General features: G+C 52.3%; 1 protein-coding gene across 2 annotated transcripts in view; it reads right to left on the reverse strand.

Annotated features, from left to right (window-relative positions):
* LOC148481817 (scaffold attachment factor B2-like) overlaps positions 1-21,396 on the reverse strand; it is a 94,583-nt gene that overhangs the window by 33,710 nt on the left and 39,477 nt on the right. The window contains exons 12-15 of one of the 2 annotated variants that reach the window (XM_088452956.1): positions 14,138-14,274; positions 13,133-13,423; positions 10,531-10,662; positions 3,849-3,885 (exon numbers count right to left, since the gene is read on the reverse strand). In XM_088452956.1, coding sequence (XP_088309082.1) covers positions 3,849-3,885; positions 10,531-10,662; positions 13,133-13,423; positions 14,138-14,274 — 597 coding nt within the window. Of the gene's footprint in view, positions 1-3,848; positions 3,889-10,530; positions 10,663-13,132; positions 13,424-14,137; positions 14,275-21,396 lie in introns of both variants that reach the window. The other variant, XM_088452955.1, reaches the window with a different exon arrangement.

Raw genomic sequence — 21,396 nt, forward strand, 5'->3', positions numbered from 1 at the left:
AGAGACTTCAAACTGAGGATAGGGCGATGAGAACCATTGGGTTTCTGCACCAGAAACAGACGAATAGTACCCCACCCCTCGTTGTGATTGAGGAACGGGAACAATGACCCCTGCTTTCAGCAAGGATGCTTATAGCCTCCTGAATCTGTAACGTCTTGTCCTGAGAAGGACTCGTGCAGAAAAACTGGTGGGGCGGTTGTGCCGAAAAGACAGGGTGTACCCCTGGTAGACCACTTCTCGAACCCAGGCATCCGTGGTGGTATGGTGCCAGGACTGGGCAAACAGAAGAAGTCGGCCTCCCACTCTGGGGTCCACCAGAGGGAGGCCCGTCCCATCAGGCAGTAGGTTTATCTTCCTGTTAGGAAGAAGGGCGCCTGGCACTCCAGGCCTGCTTCTTGGGCTTAGAAGCGGCCTTGGTCGCCGACTGCCTCGGGAAGGACTGACCTTTGGCCTTGCCCTGAACCCGAAAGGACCGAAAGGCAGAGCTCCGTAACTTGGTAGGCGCAGAAGCCGAAGGAAGGAAGGCTGATTTAGACTTAGCGAGAGTACCCACTATTTTTTCCAAGCCAGGACCAAAAAGCAACTCCCCATTAAAAGATGAGGCCTCCAGGCCCTTTTTGAAGTCTGCGTCAGCTCTCCAAGACCTCAGCTGCAGCCGACACCCGAGAGGTCAGCAGGCTTGCATCTAAAGATGCTTCCCCAATGTAGGAAGCCGCATCCCTCATTTGTCCTATCAACGCTCTCTGGATCTCCGGAGCATCCTCCGGAAAGGTATCTTCCAAAGCGTTGGCCCAGCTCTCGATGGCCTTAGCCACCCAAGAGATGGCAATGGACGGACGGGCCACGGCCCCCCGAGAGAGAGTAGATAGATTTTAAACAAGTCTCCAGTTTCCTGTCCGTGGGATCTTTCAGGGACGAGATCGACGGCAAAGGCAGCGTAGCGCTTTTAATTAAGCGGGTAACGTGGGAATCCACCGCAGGCGGAGTCTCCCACTTTCTGCAATGAGCCTCAGGAAAGGGATAGTTGGAAGCCAACCTTTTCTGCGGTTGGAATCTCTTGCTGGGCAACTGCCAGGCCCCTGCCATATGATTCGTTAACTGATCGGACAGGGGAAAAACCGTCGAAGTTACTTTGGCCTTTTTAAAATTAGGGTACTTCGACCTGGGAGCCGGCGCATCCTCCTCTATATGAAGGATGGCCCGCACCGCCCTAACCAATGCCGGCACATTAATGGAGGAGTCCACCTCCTGGGCCCCGGCATCCGAGTCAGAGTCTTCATGGATCTCCCCAGTCATCCGAAGACACGTCCGTGTACTGTGCCACCAATGAAGCCGGAACGGGTCGCTTGGACGCCCGTGGGGGCAAATCACTGTGCAACAGATTGAAAGGCCGATGACGAAGCCGCCAGACTCTGAACAGAGCTGGAGGGGACATCCACCCAGGGAGGGGGTACCGGTTTGAGGATACCCCTGAAAAGGTACCATCGACTGCAGCGGCAGCGTGGGAGATTGCATGAATACAGGCAATCCCGCATAAGGACCCACAGTCTGAGACCCGGGAGGAGACTGCACCAGACGAGTCACACCCGGGGAATGGGGGATGGTAGACTGGAGCAACGCCCTAGAAGGTACCGCAAGCCGGTCCGCGATCGACGCCAGCACTTGCGTAAACATCGCCCACGGAGGATCCTGCGCCACCGGGGGTTTAGAGGGACCAGGTACCAGCTGGCACCGCCCGCACAGACCGTCCAGAGACAAATCCGCCCCGTCAACCCCTGCCGAACAGCGTCGGCAGGAAAACAACACATGAGCCACGGAGCGTTCATTCTCCTCAGACACGACACAAAACTTTTTGCAATAAAAATGTATCACCGAAACGAGGTAAAGCGTATAACACCTGCGCACTCCCAAGTATGCAACACAAAACAGCCCACAATATGGGTACTGAGTAGCACACCGCAGTATGTGACGGACCTCACAAATACGTAGATCTATATAAGTGAGGTACACAGAAAGAACACCCCTCCCCCACGCACCTACAGGCCGTAGGAGAAGGAAAGGGATAGGTAAAAAGCTGACAGTAAGTAGAAAAAGCACAGACAGCAGCACTAGTCACATACCATGCAGGAAGTTATACTCACTGCACCTTCAGCTACAATCAACCTCCCAGATTCAGTGTCTGGGAGGGCTATAGCGCTGCGAACACTGTCCTGAACAGGGGAGAGGTACGCAGGGGGACCGGTCCACTGGAAGCCGCCTGGGAGCTCTGCGTTGATGGCCGCCGGAGAGCTCTGAGGAGGAGTGGCCGAGTGAGAACAGACCAGCGACGCCAGCACGCATGAGAGAAGGCGCGCTGGGCTGAGGGGAGGAGCAGCTCAAGCAGGGAAGGCTGCCTTCCCTGCTAGTAATGAAACCCCAGGGACGCCGGTTCCCTGCCGGTCTTACACACTGGTTGTCCAGCGGTCACGCGGGGTATACCACAGAGGGGGGGAGCCCGCCGCCGCTACTAGCGCCACCGGTCTGTCCCCAGAGATCGGCGGTATGAAGACTGCATACACTTCCCCCACGCACAGCGCTGCACGCGGCTTACCTGGCCCCTTGTGTCCGGCAGCAGGAGGTCCCGGAGCCACGCTAGTACTGACTCCGGGGTCCCGCTGCGATCCCCAGATCAGTACTGGCGTCGCAGCGCCAGCGGGGCTGTTGGAGCGGAAACGTGGACGTCCAGATGGACAGTCTGATGCTGCCGCTCAGAAGAAGTAAAAAATAAAGAAATACTCTTTTCTTTTGTAAAAAATAAAATAAAAACAAAAAACTTAGGGGCTGCTTATGCAGCCCCACTGCGCCAGGGTGACCAGACTCCGGCCGGGCAACTAAAACTGAGGTGCCTGTGGCTCGGGGGCAGGGTATAGAGGAGGACGGACCCAAGTGCATCCTGGGAGCAGCAAAGCTTTAACTGCGTGGTGCCCGTGGATCTAGATCCAGCTATACCCCAAGGTCAACCCTGTGGACCCCCTATGGACCCTGAAGTAGAAATTTTACTTTTCGGCCACCAAGGAAAACGCTATGTCTGGCGCAAACCCAACACATCCCATCACCCCAAGAACATCATCCCCACAGTGAAATATGGTGGTGGCAGCATCATGCTGTGGGGATGTTTTTCAGCAGCAGGGACTGGAAAACTGATTTGAGTCGAGGGAAAGATGGATGGTGCTAAATACAGGGATATTCTTGAACAAAACCTGTTACAGTCTGCCTGTGATTTGAGACTGGGACGGAGGTTCGCCTTCCAGCAGGACAATGACCCGAAGCATACTGCTATAGCAACACTCGAGTGGTTTAAAGGGAAACATTTAAATGTTTTGGAATGGCCTAGTCAAAGCCCAGATCTCAATCCAATTGAGAATCTGGGGTCAGACTTGAAGATTGCTGTTCACAAGCGGAAACCATCCAACATGAAGGAGCTGGAGCAGTTTTGCCTCGAGGAATGAGCAAAAATCCCAAGGGCAAGATGTGGCAAGCTCAGAGACTTATCCAAAGTGACTTGCAGCTGTAATTGCCGCAAAAGGTGGCTCGACATAGTACTGACTTTAGGGGGGTGAATAGTTATGCACGCTAAGTTTTCTATTATGTTGTCCTAAATGTTTGAATCAATATACAAAAAATGTAAAAAAACACACAACTTCAGTTGTAGTCATGTTCTGTGAATAAAATGAATTGTTTGAAGGTATGCATTTCAATACCAGGTTGTGAGGCAAAAAAACATGAAAAATGCAAACGGAGGTGAATACTTTTGCAAGGCACTGTATGGAACCATAACTATTCATACAGGATTTAATAATCTTACTCACCACATCTCTGCCTCCCAAGCCAGACCTTGATTCATCCCTTCTAGAAGAAAAAATTTGAACGTTACAATGTATAATCTTAAATGATCTCTTTTCCTCTGGTGCATTTTAACTCAAACTAATGCTTTAAAAAACAAGAGATATGGTAAGAACTTACCTTTGTTATCTCTGTTTCTACGAAGTCCATAGGGTCCACAGGGTTGACCTTGGGGTTATAGCTGGAACAGGATCCATGGGCACCACACAGTTAAGCTTTTAGCTCCCAGGATGCACTTGGGTCCTCCTCTATACCCCGCCCCCGAGCCACAGGCACCTCAGTTGGTAAGCAGCCTAGGCCGGAGGAGAATATGGAACAGAGAGAAGGAAGACTGGAACACACAAGAAACCATACTCACAGCAATAGGAGACGGAAAACCGGTGACCAGCCACACAGCCCATTTGAAGCCAGGTGCGTCAGGGCGGGCGCCCTGTGGACCCTATGGACTTCGTAGAAACAGAGATAACAAAGGTAAGTTCTTACCATATCTCTTGTTTTCTACTTCAGGGTCCATAAGGGGTCCACAGGGTTGACCTTGGGGATGTCCCAAAGCAGTACAACTAAGGGCGGGGACGCTCCTGTGCTGAAAGGAGTCCCCGGCGCCCAAAGGATGCATCCTGAGAGGCAAAGGTGTCAAACGCATAGAACCTCAAAAACATTTGAATTGAAGACCAAGTGGCCGCCTTACACAGCTGAACAGCAGAAGCGCCACGTCTAGCAGCCCAAGAGGGACCCACAGAACGAGTGGAATGAGCCTTAACAGAGGCTGGCACAGGTAAGCCCTCCTGTGCATAAGCCTCACAAATAACGGGAACGAAGCCAACGGGCTAACGTTTGTTTGTTGGCAGGCCAACCCCTCTTGTGAAAACCAAAGCGGATAAACAAGGAATCAGACTTCCTAACCGAAGCCGTCCGGTCTACATAAATTCTAAGCGCCCGGACCACATCTAAGGAAGTCTCACCAGCTGAAAGATCAGGGGACTGAAAAGCTGGCACAACAAGTTCCTGATTAATATGGAACTTCGAGACCACTTTGGGCAAAAACTCAGGACGAGTGCGGAGCACCGCTCTGTCCTGGTGAAAAATCAGGAAAGGAGGGCGACAGGAAAGCGCCCCCAATTCAGACACCCTCCTGGCCGAAGCAATTGCCAGGAGAAAAACCGTCTTAAATGTCAGCCACTTGAGCTCCACCGCCTCAAGAGGCTCAAACGGAGGACCCTGCAGGACCCGTAGCACCACCGCCAAGTCCCAAGGAGCCACAGGAGGCACATCCTGAGAACACCTTGGAAAAAGGTGTGAACGTCTGGTAGTATTGCAATCCGCCGTTGAAACCACACGGACAAGGCGGACACATGAACCTTCAGAGATGCAAGGCGTAAGCCGAGATCCAATCCTGACTGAAGAAATTCCAAGATCCTAGAAACTCGGAACACCTGAGGATCATAAAGTCTGGACTCACACCACTGAAAGTAAGTGTGCCACACTCTGTGATAAATCCGTGCTGAAGCAGGCTTGCGTGCCCTGAGCATCGTACCAATAACCGAACTGGAGAAGCCCCGAGACCTCAAGACGGCTGTCTCAAGAGCCACGCCGTCAAAGACAGCCGACCCAGATCCGGGTAAAGGCAGGGCCCCTGAGACAACAGGTCCCGACGTTGAGGAAGAATGTACGGAGCGTCGATGGAGAGGCTCCTCAGATCGGAGTACCAAGGACGTCTGGGCCACGCCGGAGCTACCAGCACGAGCATGCCGCCGTCCTGCTTGAATTTCCGCAGAACCCGAGGAAGCAGGGATATCGGAGGAAACAGATACGCCAGGTGAAACGTCCATGTCACCGACAGCGCGTCCACCAGACTTGCACCTGCGTCTCTTGTCCTTGACCCGTAAACGGGCAACTTGTGATTGTGACGGGAGGCCATCAAGTCCAGCTCCGGCAGTCCCCACCTGTCCACGAGTAGCTGAAACACCTCTGGGTGAAGCGACCATTCCCCGGGATGCACGTCGTGACGGCTGAGGAAGTCCGCCTCCCAATTGAGGACTCCGGGGATGAAGACCGCCGAGATCGCTGGAATGTGACCCTCCGCCCAAGACAGGATACGAGACACCTCCGACATCGCTGCCTGACTGCGAGTTCCGCCTTGGTGATTGATATACGCCACCGTGGTGGCGTTGTCAGACTGCACCTGTACCGCCCTTCCGTGAAGAGCGGGGCCGGACGACTGCAGGGCCTTGTATACTGCCCGCAGTTCCAGGATGTTGATGGGGAGAAGTGCTTCTTCCGCGGACCAACGACCCTGAAGCGACAAAGAGCCGGTCACTGCCCCCCAACCCCGGAGACTGGCATCCGTCGTGAGCAGGACCCAGTCCGGGATCCAAAATGGGCGCCCCTCGACCAGATGAGCTGTCTGAAGCCACCAAGCCAAAGATAGCCGAACGTCCGGAGACAACACCAGCACCTGAGAGCGGATCCGGTGAGGTAACCCGTTCCATTCTGATAGAATCAGCCCCTGCAGGGGCCGGGAATGGAACTGGGCAAATTCCACCATGTCGAATGTCGACACCATGGACCCCAGAACGCTCATAGCCGAATGGACCGACAGGCGGCAACGGCTCAGGCAACTGCGTATCCGCAGCTGTAGTGAGGCGACCTTCTCCGGAGTCAGGAAGATCCTTTGCTGACGCGAATCCAGCAGGGCTCCCAAATGAACCATCCGCTGTGATGGAATCAGAGAGGACTTTTTCCAATTTATCAACCACCCGTGCGCTTGCAGGCAAGCCATCGTCAGGTGGAGATGTTGAAGCAGTACCTCCGGGGAGCTCGCCAGCAACAGGAGGTCTTCCAGGTACGGCAGCAGCCGTACATTCTGGTTCCGAAGATGTGCGGCCATGACCGCCATAATCTTCGTGAACACCCTCGGTGCCGTGGAGAGACCAAAGGGTAGCGCCTGGAACTGATAGTGGTGTTGAAGGATAGCGAACCTCAGATACTGCTGGTGTGAAGATGCTATCGGAACATGGAGGTAGGCGTCCTGGATGTCCAGGGACACCATGTAATCCCCCGGTTCCATCGCCAGAATGATGGAACGTAACGTTTCCATCCTGAACTTGGGAACTCTGAGGAATTTGTTCAGAGACTTCAAGTTGAGGATAGAGCGATGAGAACCATTGGGTTTCTGCACCAGAAACAGAGACGAATAATACCCCGTCCCTCGTTGTGATAGAGGAACGGGAACAATGACCCCTGCTTTCAGCAAGGACTCTATAGCCTCCTGAACCTGTAACGCCTTGGTCTTGTTCTGAGAAGGACTTGTGCAGAAAAACTGGTGGGGTGGTCTGTGCCGAAAAGACAGGGTGTACCCCTGGGAGACCACTTCTCGAACCCAGGCATCCGTGGTGGTATTGTGCCAGCACTGGGCAAATAGAAGAAGTCGGCCTCCCACTCTGAGGTCCCCCAGAGGGAGGCCCGTCCCATCAGGCCGCAGGTTTATCTTCCTGCTTGGAAGAAGGGCGCCGAGCACTCCAGGCTTGCTTCTTGGGTTTAGAGGCCGTCTTACTCGCAGACTGTCTCGGGAAGGACTGACCTTTCGCCTTACCCTGAACCCGAAAGGAACGAAAAGCCGAACTCCGAACCTTAGCAGGCAGTGCCGCCGAAGGGAGGAAGGCCGACTTGGATTTAGCCAGGGTGTCCACTATTTTGTCCAAGTCCGGACCAAATAGTAATTCCCCATTGAAAGGTAAGGCCTCCAGACCTTTCTTTGAATCAGAGTCCGCTCTCCAGGACCGCAACCATAAGGATCGTCGGGCAGACACCGCTGCAGCCGATAACCGCGAGGTCAGCAGACTAGCATCTAAAGAAGCTTCTCCAATGTAAGAAGCGGCGTCCCTCATTTGTCCCAACAACGCCCGCTGGACATCCGGAGCGTCGTCCGGGAAGGTATCTTCCAATGCATTGGCCCACCCCTCAATGGCCTTGGCCACCCAGGAAATGGCCATGGACGGTCGGGCCACCGCCCCGGAGAGGGAGTAAATAGACTTTAAGCAAGTCTCAACTTTCCTGTCCGTGGGATCCTTCAGCGAGGATATCGACGGTAATGGTAAGGTGGCGCCCCGAGTTAAACGGGTGACATGGGAATCCACCGCCGGTGGAGTTTCCCATTTTTTACAATGTGCCTCAGGGAAGGGGTAATTAGAAGCCAACCGCTTCTGAGGAAGGAATCTCTTACTGGGCGCCTGCCAAGCTACCGCCATATGATCCGTCAACTGATCCGACAGGGGAAACACCGCAGAAGCCACCTTAGTTTTTTTGAAACTAGGAAACTTCGACCTAGGAACCGGTGCCTCATCCTCTATAAGAAGAATAGCTCGCACCGCCCTAACTAGTGCTCGCACATTAATGGACGACTTGGTATCCATTTCCTGGACCGAGGCGTCCGAGTCAGTGTCATCAGGGACCTCCCCATCATCTGAGGAACCCTCTGAGTCCGATACCTGAGCAGCCCGTGTCATGAGTGGGCGTTTAGAAATCCTAGAAGGCATGTCAGTCTGCAACATTGACTGAAAAGCCGAGGAAGCGGCCGCCAAATTTTGCACGGAGTTGGAGAGCACATCCACCCATGGTGGAGGCGTCACCATAGGGGCCTGAAAAGGTACCACAGGCTGCTGCGGCACAGGGGAAGCCTGTATATACATAGGCAACCCCGCATAGGGACCAACTGATTGAGACCCAGGAGGACTCCGCAATAACTGCGGGACACCCGGGGAATGGGGGATGGTCGGCTGGGGCACCGCCCTAGTAGGGAGAGCAGTCGGGACCGACAGACGGTCCGCAATAGACACCAGCACTTGAGAAAACATCGCCCACGGTGGTTCCTGTGCCAGAGAATGTCTGGATGGGCCAGGAGCCACCTGGCATCGACTACACAGGCCATCCTGTGACAAATCCTCCCTATCTACTCCTGCAGAACAGCGTCCGCAGGTGGCCAACACCGGAGCCACTGAGCGCTCAACCTCCTCGTCTGACATGACAGAATATATTATATATCTGGCACCAGGGTAGAAGTAAAACGCACTCACCGGTGTGCTGAACAACAGCCCACAATATGGCACTGAGTAGCACACTACTGTATGTGACGGACCTCACAAATACGTGATCTATATAAGTGAGGTCAGTAGAAACGCCCCTCCCCCACACACCTGCAGGGCTTGTAGGAGAAGTAAAGGGATAGGTATAAGCTGACAGTAAGCGGAAAATAAGCACAGACGGCAGCACTAGCAATAGTCACATACCATGCAGGAAGATATACTCACTGCACCTTTACACTACAATCAACCTGCCCAGATTCAGTGTCTGGGAGGGCTATAGTGCTGTGTACGCTGTCCTTAATCAGGGGAGAGGTACACAGGGGGACCGGTCCGCGTGCTCCCTGAGATCTGCGCTGCCACTGTGGGAAAATGGCCGCTGGAGACCTCAGAGGAGGAGTGGCCGAGTAACTGCAGCTCAGCGACGCCAGACTCCGAGCTGAAAGGCGCGCTGAGCTGAGGGGAGGAGCCGCTGACAGGGAAGGCTTCCTCCCCTGGCTGGCCATAACCCCAGGGATGCTGGCTTCCCGCTTGCCAGTTATCCCTGGTGGTCTAGTGGTCCCACGGGTTATGGGGGGGGGGCCGCCGCCACTGCCAGCAGCCTCCGGTCTGTCCCCAGGACCGGAGGCTAAAGGACTGCATTTAAGGCATTCCGCGCGCCGCCGCTAGCCAGCGACGCGCGGCTTACCTGAATCCCCGGCGACTCCGGCAGCAGTCCTGGGAGGTAGACAGAGTCCGGCTAGTACGGACTCTGTCCTCCCGCCGCGATCCCCAGATCAGTACTGGCGTCGCGGCGCCAGTCGGGGATCAGAGCGGCAGCGTGGGCGTCTGTACAGACAGCCCTTCGCTGCCGTCTGTAGTAAAAAGATTAAAAATAAATAAAATTTAACTTAAAATAAAAAGCTTCTGGGGGCTGCTCCTGCAGCCCCCCTGCGCGGTGACCGACTCCGGCCGGGCACCAGCTTACACTGAGGTGCCTGTGGCTCGGGGGCGGGGTATAGAGGAGGACCCAAGTGCATCCTGGGAGCTAAAAGCTTAACTGTGTGGTGCCCATGGATCCTGTTCCAGCTATAACCCCAAGGTCAACCCTGTGGACCCCCTATGGACCCTGAAGTAGAAATACTTAATTTCATATTATTGACTTGCCTAAAGTTATTATCCATGTACCGACCAAGACCCCCATTCTCAAAATCTTGAAATCTGTCCTGCCTTATGATATAAATATCAGTAATATAAATATCGGGGTGACTGAGCAGCTGCGTAGACATCCTATGGAAAGTCTGCTGCGCGTTCAATAGTTATTTCTTCCAGCAAAATAATAAAATAAAATCAGCTTTGGGGCTGCTAAACAGCCCCCCTGCGATAAGTGACCCGACTCCGGCCGGGCACCAACTACAACTGAGGTGCCTCTGGCTCGGGGGCCAGTACATACGGATGACGGACCGTTGCATCCTGGGAGCAAAGCTTTAAGTGCGTGGTGCCCGGGATCCAGATCCAACCTACACCCTAAGGTCTCACTGTAGAGCCTATGGACCCTGAAGAAGAAATACTTAATTTCATATTGACTTGCCTGAAGTTATTATCCATGTACCGACCACGATCCCTATTCTCAAAATCTTGAAATCTGTCCTGTCTTCCAAAATCACGATATCGATCATCCAATGCCATTCTTTTTGACTCTGGCCAATAAGGATCATCTCTTCTATAGTTCAAAAGAGCAAGAGAAAGTTAAACAGATACAATAAAAGATGCCAAACTAAAGTAAAATTCCATCTAGGAAATGCATTAAAAAATAAAATGTTAACCACTTCCATTTTTTTCCCAAAAACCGCTCTGCATGTTAGTTTTTTTATGATTGAATTAGGTCAAGAACATCTTTTAAAAATAATTATCCAATGTGATTTTATATAAAAACAAAAAAAAACAAATTTTTTTGGAAAAGCAGTATACCATAAAACTAGCACAGCTGACAATGGTCAACACTAGTGTATACCATAAAAATTGCTATTGATAGCCGATGGGTTCAACAATCGATTGTTTGAGGCTGCAGCCACTGATGTTCCTTAACATCAGTTGGGGCTGCCATCGATGGTGCAGCAACGCTGACCATCGGCAATGACAAAACCACCTGTCAGACTATCGACTGTTTGCAAACCATTGATGGTCGGAGGCAATCCCTAATTTTTCGCACCGGAACTGAGCTGATTTTAGCGGAAATCTGTGCGTGAGCAGGACCCATCCTGCGAGTGTGCAGAATGAGTTCTGCGTAGTTGCACGCAGCCCCCCCTTCTGTGCCTCTGCATGATTGACAGACATTTTAGTGGTGGTTTTGTGTGGTGACCAGCGTTTCCGCCCCGTTTTCCAGAAGTGGCAACAGTTTCCTGGCCTCGCAAGCCAACCACCATCGGTGGTCGCGATGGTGGTCCCAACCTGTGGCCAACCTGCATTGGCAAAATTTCGAAGTTGTGGGTGTGAATATACATACATACTGCAAACTATACTGCCCAATCACGGTGAACAGCAGTGATCGTGACAGAGGCGGAGCGTCAATAGGATGGAGGGGCTATGGATGCCGCTGGCTGCAGTACTCACACACAAGCCTTGGGAGAAGCCACGCCGGGAGGAGCCGCTCCGGGCAAAAACTAGCAGTCGGTGGGAGGTGGCGGCTTGGGCTGCAGGGCAAGGACAAAGTAGCTCTGTAGCCGCGCCGGGAGGAGGGTTTGGATGGCGGGCCGGCCCGAGAACGCAGCCGCCGCACCGGGCGGAGGGGGTGGACAAGGAGCACAGCAGCTGGGACATGCATCGGGAGTGAATACTGCGGCGCTGGTAGGCAGCCTGAGGTGAACAGCAGTAAGGGAGGTGTCACGGAGGCTGCCCAATCACTGCTGGCCACAGTGATCAGGATACAATGAAGCCTGCAGCCGCGCTGGATGGGGGTGCCGCCTGGCACCCAATCACTGTGGCCAGAAGTGATCGGGCCACACAGGCGGCTGCAGGAAGTTTAGTTTCCCACAGCCGCCTAGTGGGCACTTCTATCAGATACAACCATGTCAGGGATAGCCCAGCCTGGAGTGGTCATATCTGATAACTCTGTGCCAGGCAAGTGGTTAAAGCGTTTATGCAGCATCACAGAACAAGCACACCATCTCTCAGATATCCCTTTTACACCAAAGTCCCGGGTCTGACCCGGGATTTGGAACACCGTTCCATCTCGGCTTAGACCCCTATCTTACTGCTGGGTCTGCAGTGAACTGGGTCTTCTGGCGTTGCAGAAGACTATTGAAGATGCAATCTCCAAACGCCACTGAAGCCGGCCAATCAGCAATCAGGTAGCATGCAGCAAGACCCGGATGTTCGTGACCCGGGTCGCAGTTTACACAGGAATGACCCGTGTCCAACCCTGCAAGTTACCCATGTTGGAACCCCGAGTCAATAGACCCAGGTTGAGCAGTTTCCAGAGACGAAAACCCCAGGTTCATGCGCAAAAACCCAGGATTTTCATGTCAGTGTAAAAGGGGTATAAAAGGAAGTTCACAGAAAGGGGGAAATTTTAAAAATGCATTAGTCAAGAAAGCTTGCCGAGGACATCAGTGTTTGACAGGGGTAAACTCTTCCCACTATGGGCCCACTTAACCCAACGGATCACTGTGGTACTATGCCACCTCAATGCAATCCTTAACAGTACTGGCTATCAGCATGCCTCCTCCCCAGTGAAAGGGGGTAAGTGACAGAAAGGGGAGCATGACAGCCGACAAAACCGTTGCCTACCTTACTAATGCATCTCCTGTAAAGCGTCTAGCCACCTTGCCGCGTATGTCTTGTACCCATAAGTCTGCAGCAGGTGAAGGACAAAAAACCTGGTAGTGTGGAACAGTTCCTAGATTGCCCCAGCAAGTAAAAAGTCAAAATAAAATTCATGCCTGACAAGTGTCATGCTCCTCTGGAACTTAAGGGTTCCAGGGTATAGAAGGGGAGGAGCCTATATTCAAAACAGTTCAGTTTTAAAGTGCCAAGTTCTTCTACCCTACTCTTATACCAGTGTTCCCCACAGGAAGAAAGAAAAACGCAGTCACAAGCCAGAAAGGAATACTGCAAACATTAAGCCATTTTTAATACACAATAAGGAAACATTTAAGCAACTGGTTTTCCATGCACTATAAAATGAATGTTACCTTCCATCCGCATCATATGGCCTTCGCACTCCTGGGCGGCGATCCAATTCATATCGTAAGTGATCTTGCTGGCGGCGCAGCTCATCGCGTACTCTCTGGATACGCTCCTGCTCTCTCCGTCTTTCTTCCTCTATGCGCATTCGCTCTCTTTCCAGTCTCTCACGCTCCATCCGTTCCCTCTCAAGCCGCTCCCTTTCAAATTCAAGTCTAATACGTTCTCTTCGTAGCCTCTCTCGCTCTTCTTTTTCACGGACCATTAGGACTCTTTCGCGCACTCTTCGATCTCGCTCCCTGTAGTACAAATATAAATCTTCAAAATGAGTGTCAATTTGTCATTCACTAAGCGTGTGTTCTATATGAAATATAAAAACATACATTTAGCGTTCCCGCTAGGCTGTTTTAGCGGGGCGCGGCGCCCTGCCCTCCTTCTGGAGGGCAAAAAGCACCCTGCCCTCCAGGAGGAGGGCAAAAAGCGCCCTGCCCTCCAGGAGGAGGGCAAAAAGCGCCCTGCCCTCCAGGAGGAGGGCAAAAAGCGCCCTGCCCTCCAGGAGGAGGGCAAAAAGCGCCCTGCCCTCCAGGAGGAGGGCAAAAAGCGCCCTGCCCTCACAGCCTGCGGGTGCCGTTCTCACCTGCGGGACGCAGTGTCCCGCAGGTGGAGAAACATGCGGTGACCCGGTCACCGCCAGAGAATAGATCCCGGCGCATGCGCCCGGCATCTATTCTCCCTTTCTGCAGCGCTTGGGGGCAGCCCGGCATGTCCGTAAGCGCCTGGCACGCCCCCAAGTATGACGAAAAGGGGATGTGTCTTATAGACACGCCACCTTTTTATGACCACGCCCCCTTTTCGGGCACACGCACAAGATTGCCCTCTCTAGCTCCGGTGCCCTGCCTGCCGCCGGAGCTAGAGTGAACACTATACATTCATACTCTAAGGGAAAAAAACCCTTAACCTACATACTTTCATTAAAAAAAAAATTTATTTTAAATAAAAAAACCATACCATACCTTTGTCTCTCCATTTCTCTTATTTCTCGCTCTCTCTGCCTTTGTCGCTCACGCTCTCTTTGCTCTTTAATTTTATCAAAAGACAGTATCTCTTTTTTCTCTTTACTTTCAGATTTTCGGTCCTGACTCTTGGAACTCTAAAATAAAATAAAGTAGTCAAATTTTGAACTGCAAAAAACTCAAACTCCGTTTAGACAGGCAATTTATAAGTCTACTTAAAATTTGTATGCAAAGATAGTATTACTCCACAATAAGGAGACAGCCATAAGTCTGGTGCTACACTTATACATTGTCTGTCCTGGATTCCCTCTAGTGTTTAGGTTATGCAGTTATGATTCAAAAAAGAGATATGGTAAGAACTTACCTTTGTTATCTCCCTTTCTACGAGGTCCTTAGAGTCCACGGGTGACCTTGGGGTATAGGTGGATGACGTAGGCATCAGGGACCATGCAGTTAACTTCTTTCCCCCAGGATGCATTGGCCCCCCACTATACCCCGCCTCCCAGCCAGGGCATTACTCAGTTTAGTAGCAAGCCAGAGGCGAGTACTGTGAGAGAGAAGGAAGTCTGGAACATACAAGGAACACATTCTCGCTAGGAAGGAGACAGACACTAGACCAGACAACACCATAGCTACCGTAGAGGGCGTAAGGGCGGGTGCCCTGTGGACCCTAAGGACCTCATAGAAAGGGAGATAACAAAAAGGTAAATTCTTACCATATCTCCTCTTTTCTACTTCAGGTTCCTTAGGGTCCACAGGTGACCTTGGGGATGTCCCAAAGCAGTTCCCCTTAAGGGTGGGTACGCTCCTGTACAGAAAGGAGGACCCACCGCCCAAAGGAAGCATTCTGAAAGGCGAAGGTATCAAATGAATAATACCTCACAAAAGGTCTGGACTGAAGACCAGGTGGCCGCCTTACAAAGCTGTACAGCCGAGGCACCACGCCGAGCTGCCCAGGAAGGGCCCACAGACCTCGTAGAATGAGCAGATACAGAAGGTGGAGCTGGAAGGACCTCCCTAGAGTAGGCCTCCGAAATAGTCAGACAAAGCCAAAGTCTGTTTCGTGGCAGGCCAACACTTTTTATGGAACCCAAAAAGGACAGAGAGAGAGTCTGATTTTCTGTATGATAGAACGGTCCACAAATTCTGAGGGCTCGCATAACATCCAAAGAGGCCTCACCTGCTGAAAGACCCGGACCAAGAAAAACCGGAACACAATTTCCGCATTAATGTGGAAACTTGTCACCACCTTAGGAAGGAAACCAGGGCGAGTACGAAGTACTGCCCTGTCCTGGTGGAACACCAAATCTGGAGAGCGACACGAAAGGGCCCCCAAATCTGACACTCGTCTAGCCAAAGCAAAGGCCAGAGGGAAGACTGTCTTAAACGTAAGCCATTTCAAATCCACTGATTCCAGTGGTTCAAAAGGCGGGCTCTGCAAGACCCGAAGGACAACCGCCAAATCCCAAGGCTCCACCGAAGGCACAAAGGGTGGTCAAATCTGCAGCACACCTTGTAAAAAAGTGCGCACATCCTGCAGAGTCGCAATCCGTCCCTGAAACACAGACAGGGCCGAGACCTGTACCTTCAGTGAAGCCAGGCGGAGTCCTAGGTCCAGGCCTGTCTGGAGGAAAGCCAGTATCCTGGAAATCCTAAACGTCTGAGGATCATACCCTTTAGGGGTGCACCACTGAAAGTAGGAGTGCCACACTGTGGTAAATCCTGGCAGAGGCTGGCTTCCGTGCACTCATTAAGGTGTTAAACCACCGCACCAGAGAAGCCCTTTGACCTTAAGAGGGATGCCTCAAGAGCCATGCCGTCAAAGCCAAGCGACCCAGATCCGGCAGGGACCCTGTGACAACAGGTCCAGACGTTGAGGTAACAACCACGGAGTGTCTATCGACAGACTCTGAAGGTCTGAGTACCAGTGCCTCCGTGGCCACGCTGGAGCCACCAGCAGGAGCCTGCCTCCTTCCTGCTTGAACTGAGTACGCGAGGAAGAAGGGACACCGGAGGACAGAGATACGCAAACTGAAAGGTCCACCTGACCGACAGAACATCTAGTAGAGCGTCTGCGATCCGCACACTGTTAGCTTGTAATTGTGTCGGGAGGCCATTAGGTCCACTTCCGGAAGGCCCCATCTGTCCACCAGGAGTTGAAACACCTCCTGGTGAAGAGACCACTCCCCTGGATGCATGTCGTGACATCTGAGGAAGTCAGCTTCCCAATTGAGGACTCCGGGTATGAACACTGCCGATATGGCTGGCAGATGGCCTTCTGCCCATGTCAGGATGCGTGACACTTCTTGCATGGCTGCCTGACTTAAGAGCTCCTCCCTGGTGGTTGATGTACGCCACGGTCGTGGCATTGTCTGACCGCACCTGCACAAGAATTTCTTGTAGGATGTGTCTTGATCATGAGAGAACCAGGAAGACTGCCCTTAGTTCCAATATATTGATTGGAAGGACGGTTTCCTCTAGCATCCACCGACCCTGAAAGGAGTGGGGACCTGACACTTAAGAGGTGATCTGTCCCATCGGGCAAGGATCAATGACTGCAGAGGCCTCGAATGAAATTGCGCATACTTCACCATGTCGAACGTTGACAAAATCGACACCAGCAATTGCATTGCTGCATGCACACAGACCCGGCAACTGTGGAGACATCTGCGTACCCACGTCTGCAACACAGAGATCTTGTCTGATGTCAGGAAGATCCTTTGCTGCTGTGAGTCCAATAGAGCCCCTAGATGCAGCATCCTCTGCGACGGAGTTAGAGACGACTTCTCCCAATTTATGACCCATCCATGCGACTGAAGCACCGAGATGGTCATCTGGAGGTGATGGAGAAGTACCTCTGGAGATCCTGCCAGGAGCAACAGATCATCCAGATATGGCAATAGGCAGATCCCCTGCAGCCGCAGATGGGACGCCATTACTGCCATAATTTTTGTAAATATCCAAAGGGCAGTGGATAGGCCAAAGGGTAACGCCTGGAACTGGAAGTGTTGCTGTTGCACAGCGAACCTGCAAAGCCGCAATCGGGATATGCAGATAGGCACCCCGGATGTCCAGGGATACCATGAAATCACCCGGTTCCATAGCCAGTATGATAGTACGTAGTGTCTCCATACGGAAACGAGGAACCTGTTTAGGCACTTGAGGTTCAGGATCGTGCAGTAGGTCCCATTGGGCTTTTGCACCAAAAACAAGTGGGAATAAAACCCCATGCCCCGCAGGGGCTCTGGTACTGGGACAATCACTCCTGCCTTGCGCAGGGAACATACAGCTCCTGTATCAATAAGGCTCTGTCCTTGTTGGAGACGTCCGAGTGGAAGAATTGGTGAGGGGGGGCCTCCCACTGCGGGGTCCCTCAAAGGGAGGCCCGTCCAGTCATGCAGTGAACTTGTCGTCTGGTTTAAAGGCTGGACGCCTTGTACTCCAAGCTTACTTTTTGGGTCTGCCAGTCTTCCTGACAGCCGTCTGCTTGGGAAATGACTGGCTTTTAAGCCTAGTCTCCACTCTGTGTAGGGCCGAAAGGATGGAGTTCGGGAACCAGAGGGAACCGAGGCTGATGGCAGACGAGCTGACTTGGCCGCTGTTAAAGTGTCCACGATCTTGTCTAGATCTGGGCCAAACAATGCTTTCCCGTTGTAGGGTAAAACTTCCAGTCCCTTCTTAGAGTTGCATTCGCCCTCCAGGACAGGAGCCATAAGTACCTGCGCGCTGTGACAGCCGCAGCTGACACACTGGAGGATAAACTGATATCCAGGGCTGCCTCAATCATATAGGTAGCACTCACGTATATTGCCCACCAGGGACAACTGGTCCTCTGAAGCATCAGGAGACAGGGACTCCTCCTCCACGGCCCTAGCCACCCAAGAGATAGCCATAGACTGTCTGGCCACTGCTCCTGACAAGGAGTAAATGGACTTTAGGCAGTATTCCACCTTCCGGTCAGTTGAGTCCTTTAAGGACGCAATGGAAGGCATAGGTAAGATCACACTTCTGATTAAGCGTGTTACATGGGAGTCCACCACAGGAGGTGAAACCCATTTCTTGAAGTACTCCTCAGGAAAGGGGTATGCATTGACCAGACACTTTTGCGGCTGGAACCACCTCACCGGAGCCTTCCACGCTTCCTCCAGATGATCCACTGACTGATCTGACAGAGGGAAAATGGCTGTAGAACTTTTAACCCTCTTAAACAAGGGAAGTTTAGATTTAACAGCCGGAGGGGCAACTTCCTCCTCAATAACCAACACCTCTTTTACTGCTCAGACCAGGCCTGGAATGTAAACACTGGACTTGTGCTGCTCATCCCTTGAGGATAGTTCAGAGTCAGACTCTGGAAGCACCCCATCATCCTCAGACGACCTGTCATCCTCATCCACATAGGGATGGCGAGGAGACACAGAAGGCCTTTTTGCCAGCACCCTAGGGGTCCTAGATAGTGAATCAGGGTCAGAGCTCGCAGACAGGTTGACCTGAGACCCTTGTGGTACATTAACCACCTGCGGTGCCAACTGGATCTGTGGCATAGGAGCCAGAACCAGCAGATGCTGTGAAGACCCCACTTGGGGGAGCATAGGGGGCACAGCCATGTGAACCATAAGCGTCTGCAGTGCCTGAGCAAAGCATGCCCACGGGGTTCTTGCGCAGTCCCTAGGACTGAAGAGGGACCTGGAGGGACATAACACCTGCCACAAACCCTCACGCAGCACATCAGTCTCCCCAAAGCCAGCAGCACAACACACACAAGACTGCAAAGAGGGGATAGACACCCAGGTATTATCCTCACCGCTGGACATGGTGAAAGGAGATATAGGTGTGTAAATAGGGGTATACACCACAACTGTTTGTGACCTAACCCGACCTGGACAGCAAGCCAGAGGTTAAACGGAAAAACAATGTACAGCAATATTTTTAGTAGAGAGTAAAGCAGACACATTCAGATGCTAGCAAACAGTCAAACATTGCAGGAGAAAAACTCTGCGCTACTTGGCACTTTAAAATCAACCTTAAAGTCACTGAAGACTGAAGGGATTACGTGTGCTGCAAATCAACTTCAAAACCAAAGGGCTAATGAAGGCTGCAACTACATACCAGAACCAGGAATCCAAAGTATGTAGGGGGACACAGGACACCAGCTACTCACCGCTGCCTGGGAGTCAGAAAATGGCCCCCAAACACTTGCTGGGCGTAGGTGCCTGTAGGAGGAGTCCACTTCAGCATGGCCTGAGAGCAAGGCAAAGGTGCGCTGAGTGTGTGTGTGTGTGTGGGGGGAGGGGTCGGCTGTGCAGGCGTGCCATCTCCCCCAGCCAGACTAAGAACCTCCGGGGACGCTGGACCCTTCCTCCTCCAGAGCCTGGCGGTTATTTGTCCCTGGTGGCCTAGTGGACGCTGGGGTATTGGGGGCCGAGTGCCACTGCTGACCGGCGCCGGGCGTCCCATACCCGGCGCTAACGTGCTGCCCTGCGGCGGTTCCCGTCTAGGGATACCGTGCGCAGTATTGCTGACACTCTGGAGGCTTTACCTAACCCCCCGCCGCTGCAGCCCTGGGAGCAGACATGTCCCGCTAGCAAGGACACGCCGCTCCTGACCAGACTGACGGCTTTGTGCTGAGACGCGGCTCCGGCAGGGGGGGGGGTGTAGGAGTGGCGGTCCTGACTTCCGCTGAACTGTCAGAGCCGACCGCTCAATCGCACTGACTCCAGTCAGCCGAATCATCAAACATCAGGGGCTCTTCTGCTAGCCCCCCTGCTCCCCAACCTCTCCGGCCGGGGCACCACACTAAACTGAGTAATGCCCTGGCTGGGAGGCGGGGTATGGAGGGGGACCAGTGCATCCTGGGGAAAAAGAAGTTAACTGCATGGTGTCCGATGTCTACGTCATCCACCTATACCACAAGGTCACCTGTGGACCCTAAGGAACCTGAAGTAGAAAAGCAGATTTAAATAGGGAACAGGATTTTGACTCCATTAGGGATACTAGAAACTATGGGATATAGATGGTCCTGGAGGAATCTGGGTACTGAAAGGTCTGATAGTCAAAACTGATTTGGCAGGGTGTGCTTTAGTCCAAAGGACAGGGGAGGGAGAAGAGAACTCTAGCTACACACAGGGCACCCTTATCGGCTTCAGTCTCCCCATGTAATCAGAGAAAAAGTATTTAATTGGTCATCACAAAAATACAGTTCTTTCACACATTGCAAATCTATTCCTAATGAAGGCAGCACTCCTGTGCCGTGCCAACATTTGCCAAAAACTAGCATCATTAGATGTGATGTGTCAAATCACTAAAATGAAACCAAAAAAAACAAAACAAAAAAAAAAAAGTGGCCACCATACATCAAAGCCGCTATGCTGAAGCGCTTTCCCCGGGCCGCCTAGATGGTCCCCACCAACCTGGTCAAATGAGCCGCGACAGACAGGAACAGGCTGTATGTCAGCCAGATGACCGCTGCAATCAATCGAACAATGTTCTGCTTGAAGGCTGGCCAGCCCCATAAGTGGACATCAGCATAAACAAGGTGTCCCAATACCTATCCACATGTATCGATAGTACCATAACCACGTCCAAAAACATATTGGTGTCTGCAAATCAGACTGATTCACCCATTTGTAAGGAAGAAGGTTGATGAGGCAACGGGACAACCCTGGGCTGAACATTTATTCTGGTATGGAAAAACGCCCTGTCATGGTGGAAAACAAGGATGGAAAACCTGTGGGATAATGCACTAAGTTCCAAAACCCGCCTGCCTAAGGATACAGCCAAGGGTAACAGTGTTCCAGGTCAAGAAGCAGAGGCCCACATTTTCTAAAAGTTCAAAAAGGAGACTTCTGGAGAGCCTGAAGCACGAATACGAAGTCCCATGGGACCACAGGTTAATTGAGAAAAAAAAAGCCTAAAGATGCACTTTAAGGGAACGAAGTGCAGGTTTCGAAGCCCCTGGTCCATTGTGGTTCAGCTGGGAGGCAATCATGTCCATCTCCAGGTGACCTTAATGTTCCACTAGTAGCTGAAAGACCTCAGGAAATTCACTCGGTAGCTGTTTCTCAACCCTGACTGATGAGGTAATCCACCTCCCTGGTGTCTACACCTTGAATGTAGACCACTGAACGCAGGAACGAACGGTTCAGCCCACCTCATGATCCGGTCTCCTGCATACTATGACGTATTGGTGGTTTAGGCAAGCCAGGGATGGCCAGACTTTTGGACTGATCTACTTTTAAATCTAAAAACCCTTTCGTGAACTA

Source organism: Taudactylus pleione, unplaced genomic scaffold (genome assembly GCF_031769625.1).
Source record: "Taudactylus pleione unplaced genomic scaffold, aTauple2 ptg000560l, whole genome shotgun sequence".
Taxonomy (NCBI): Eukaryota; Metazoa; Chordata; class Amphibia; order Anura; family Myobatrachidae; genus Taudactylus; species Taudactylus pleione.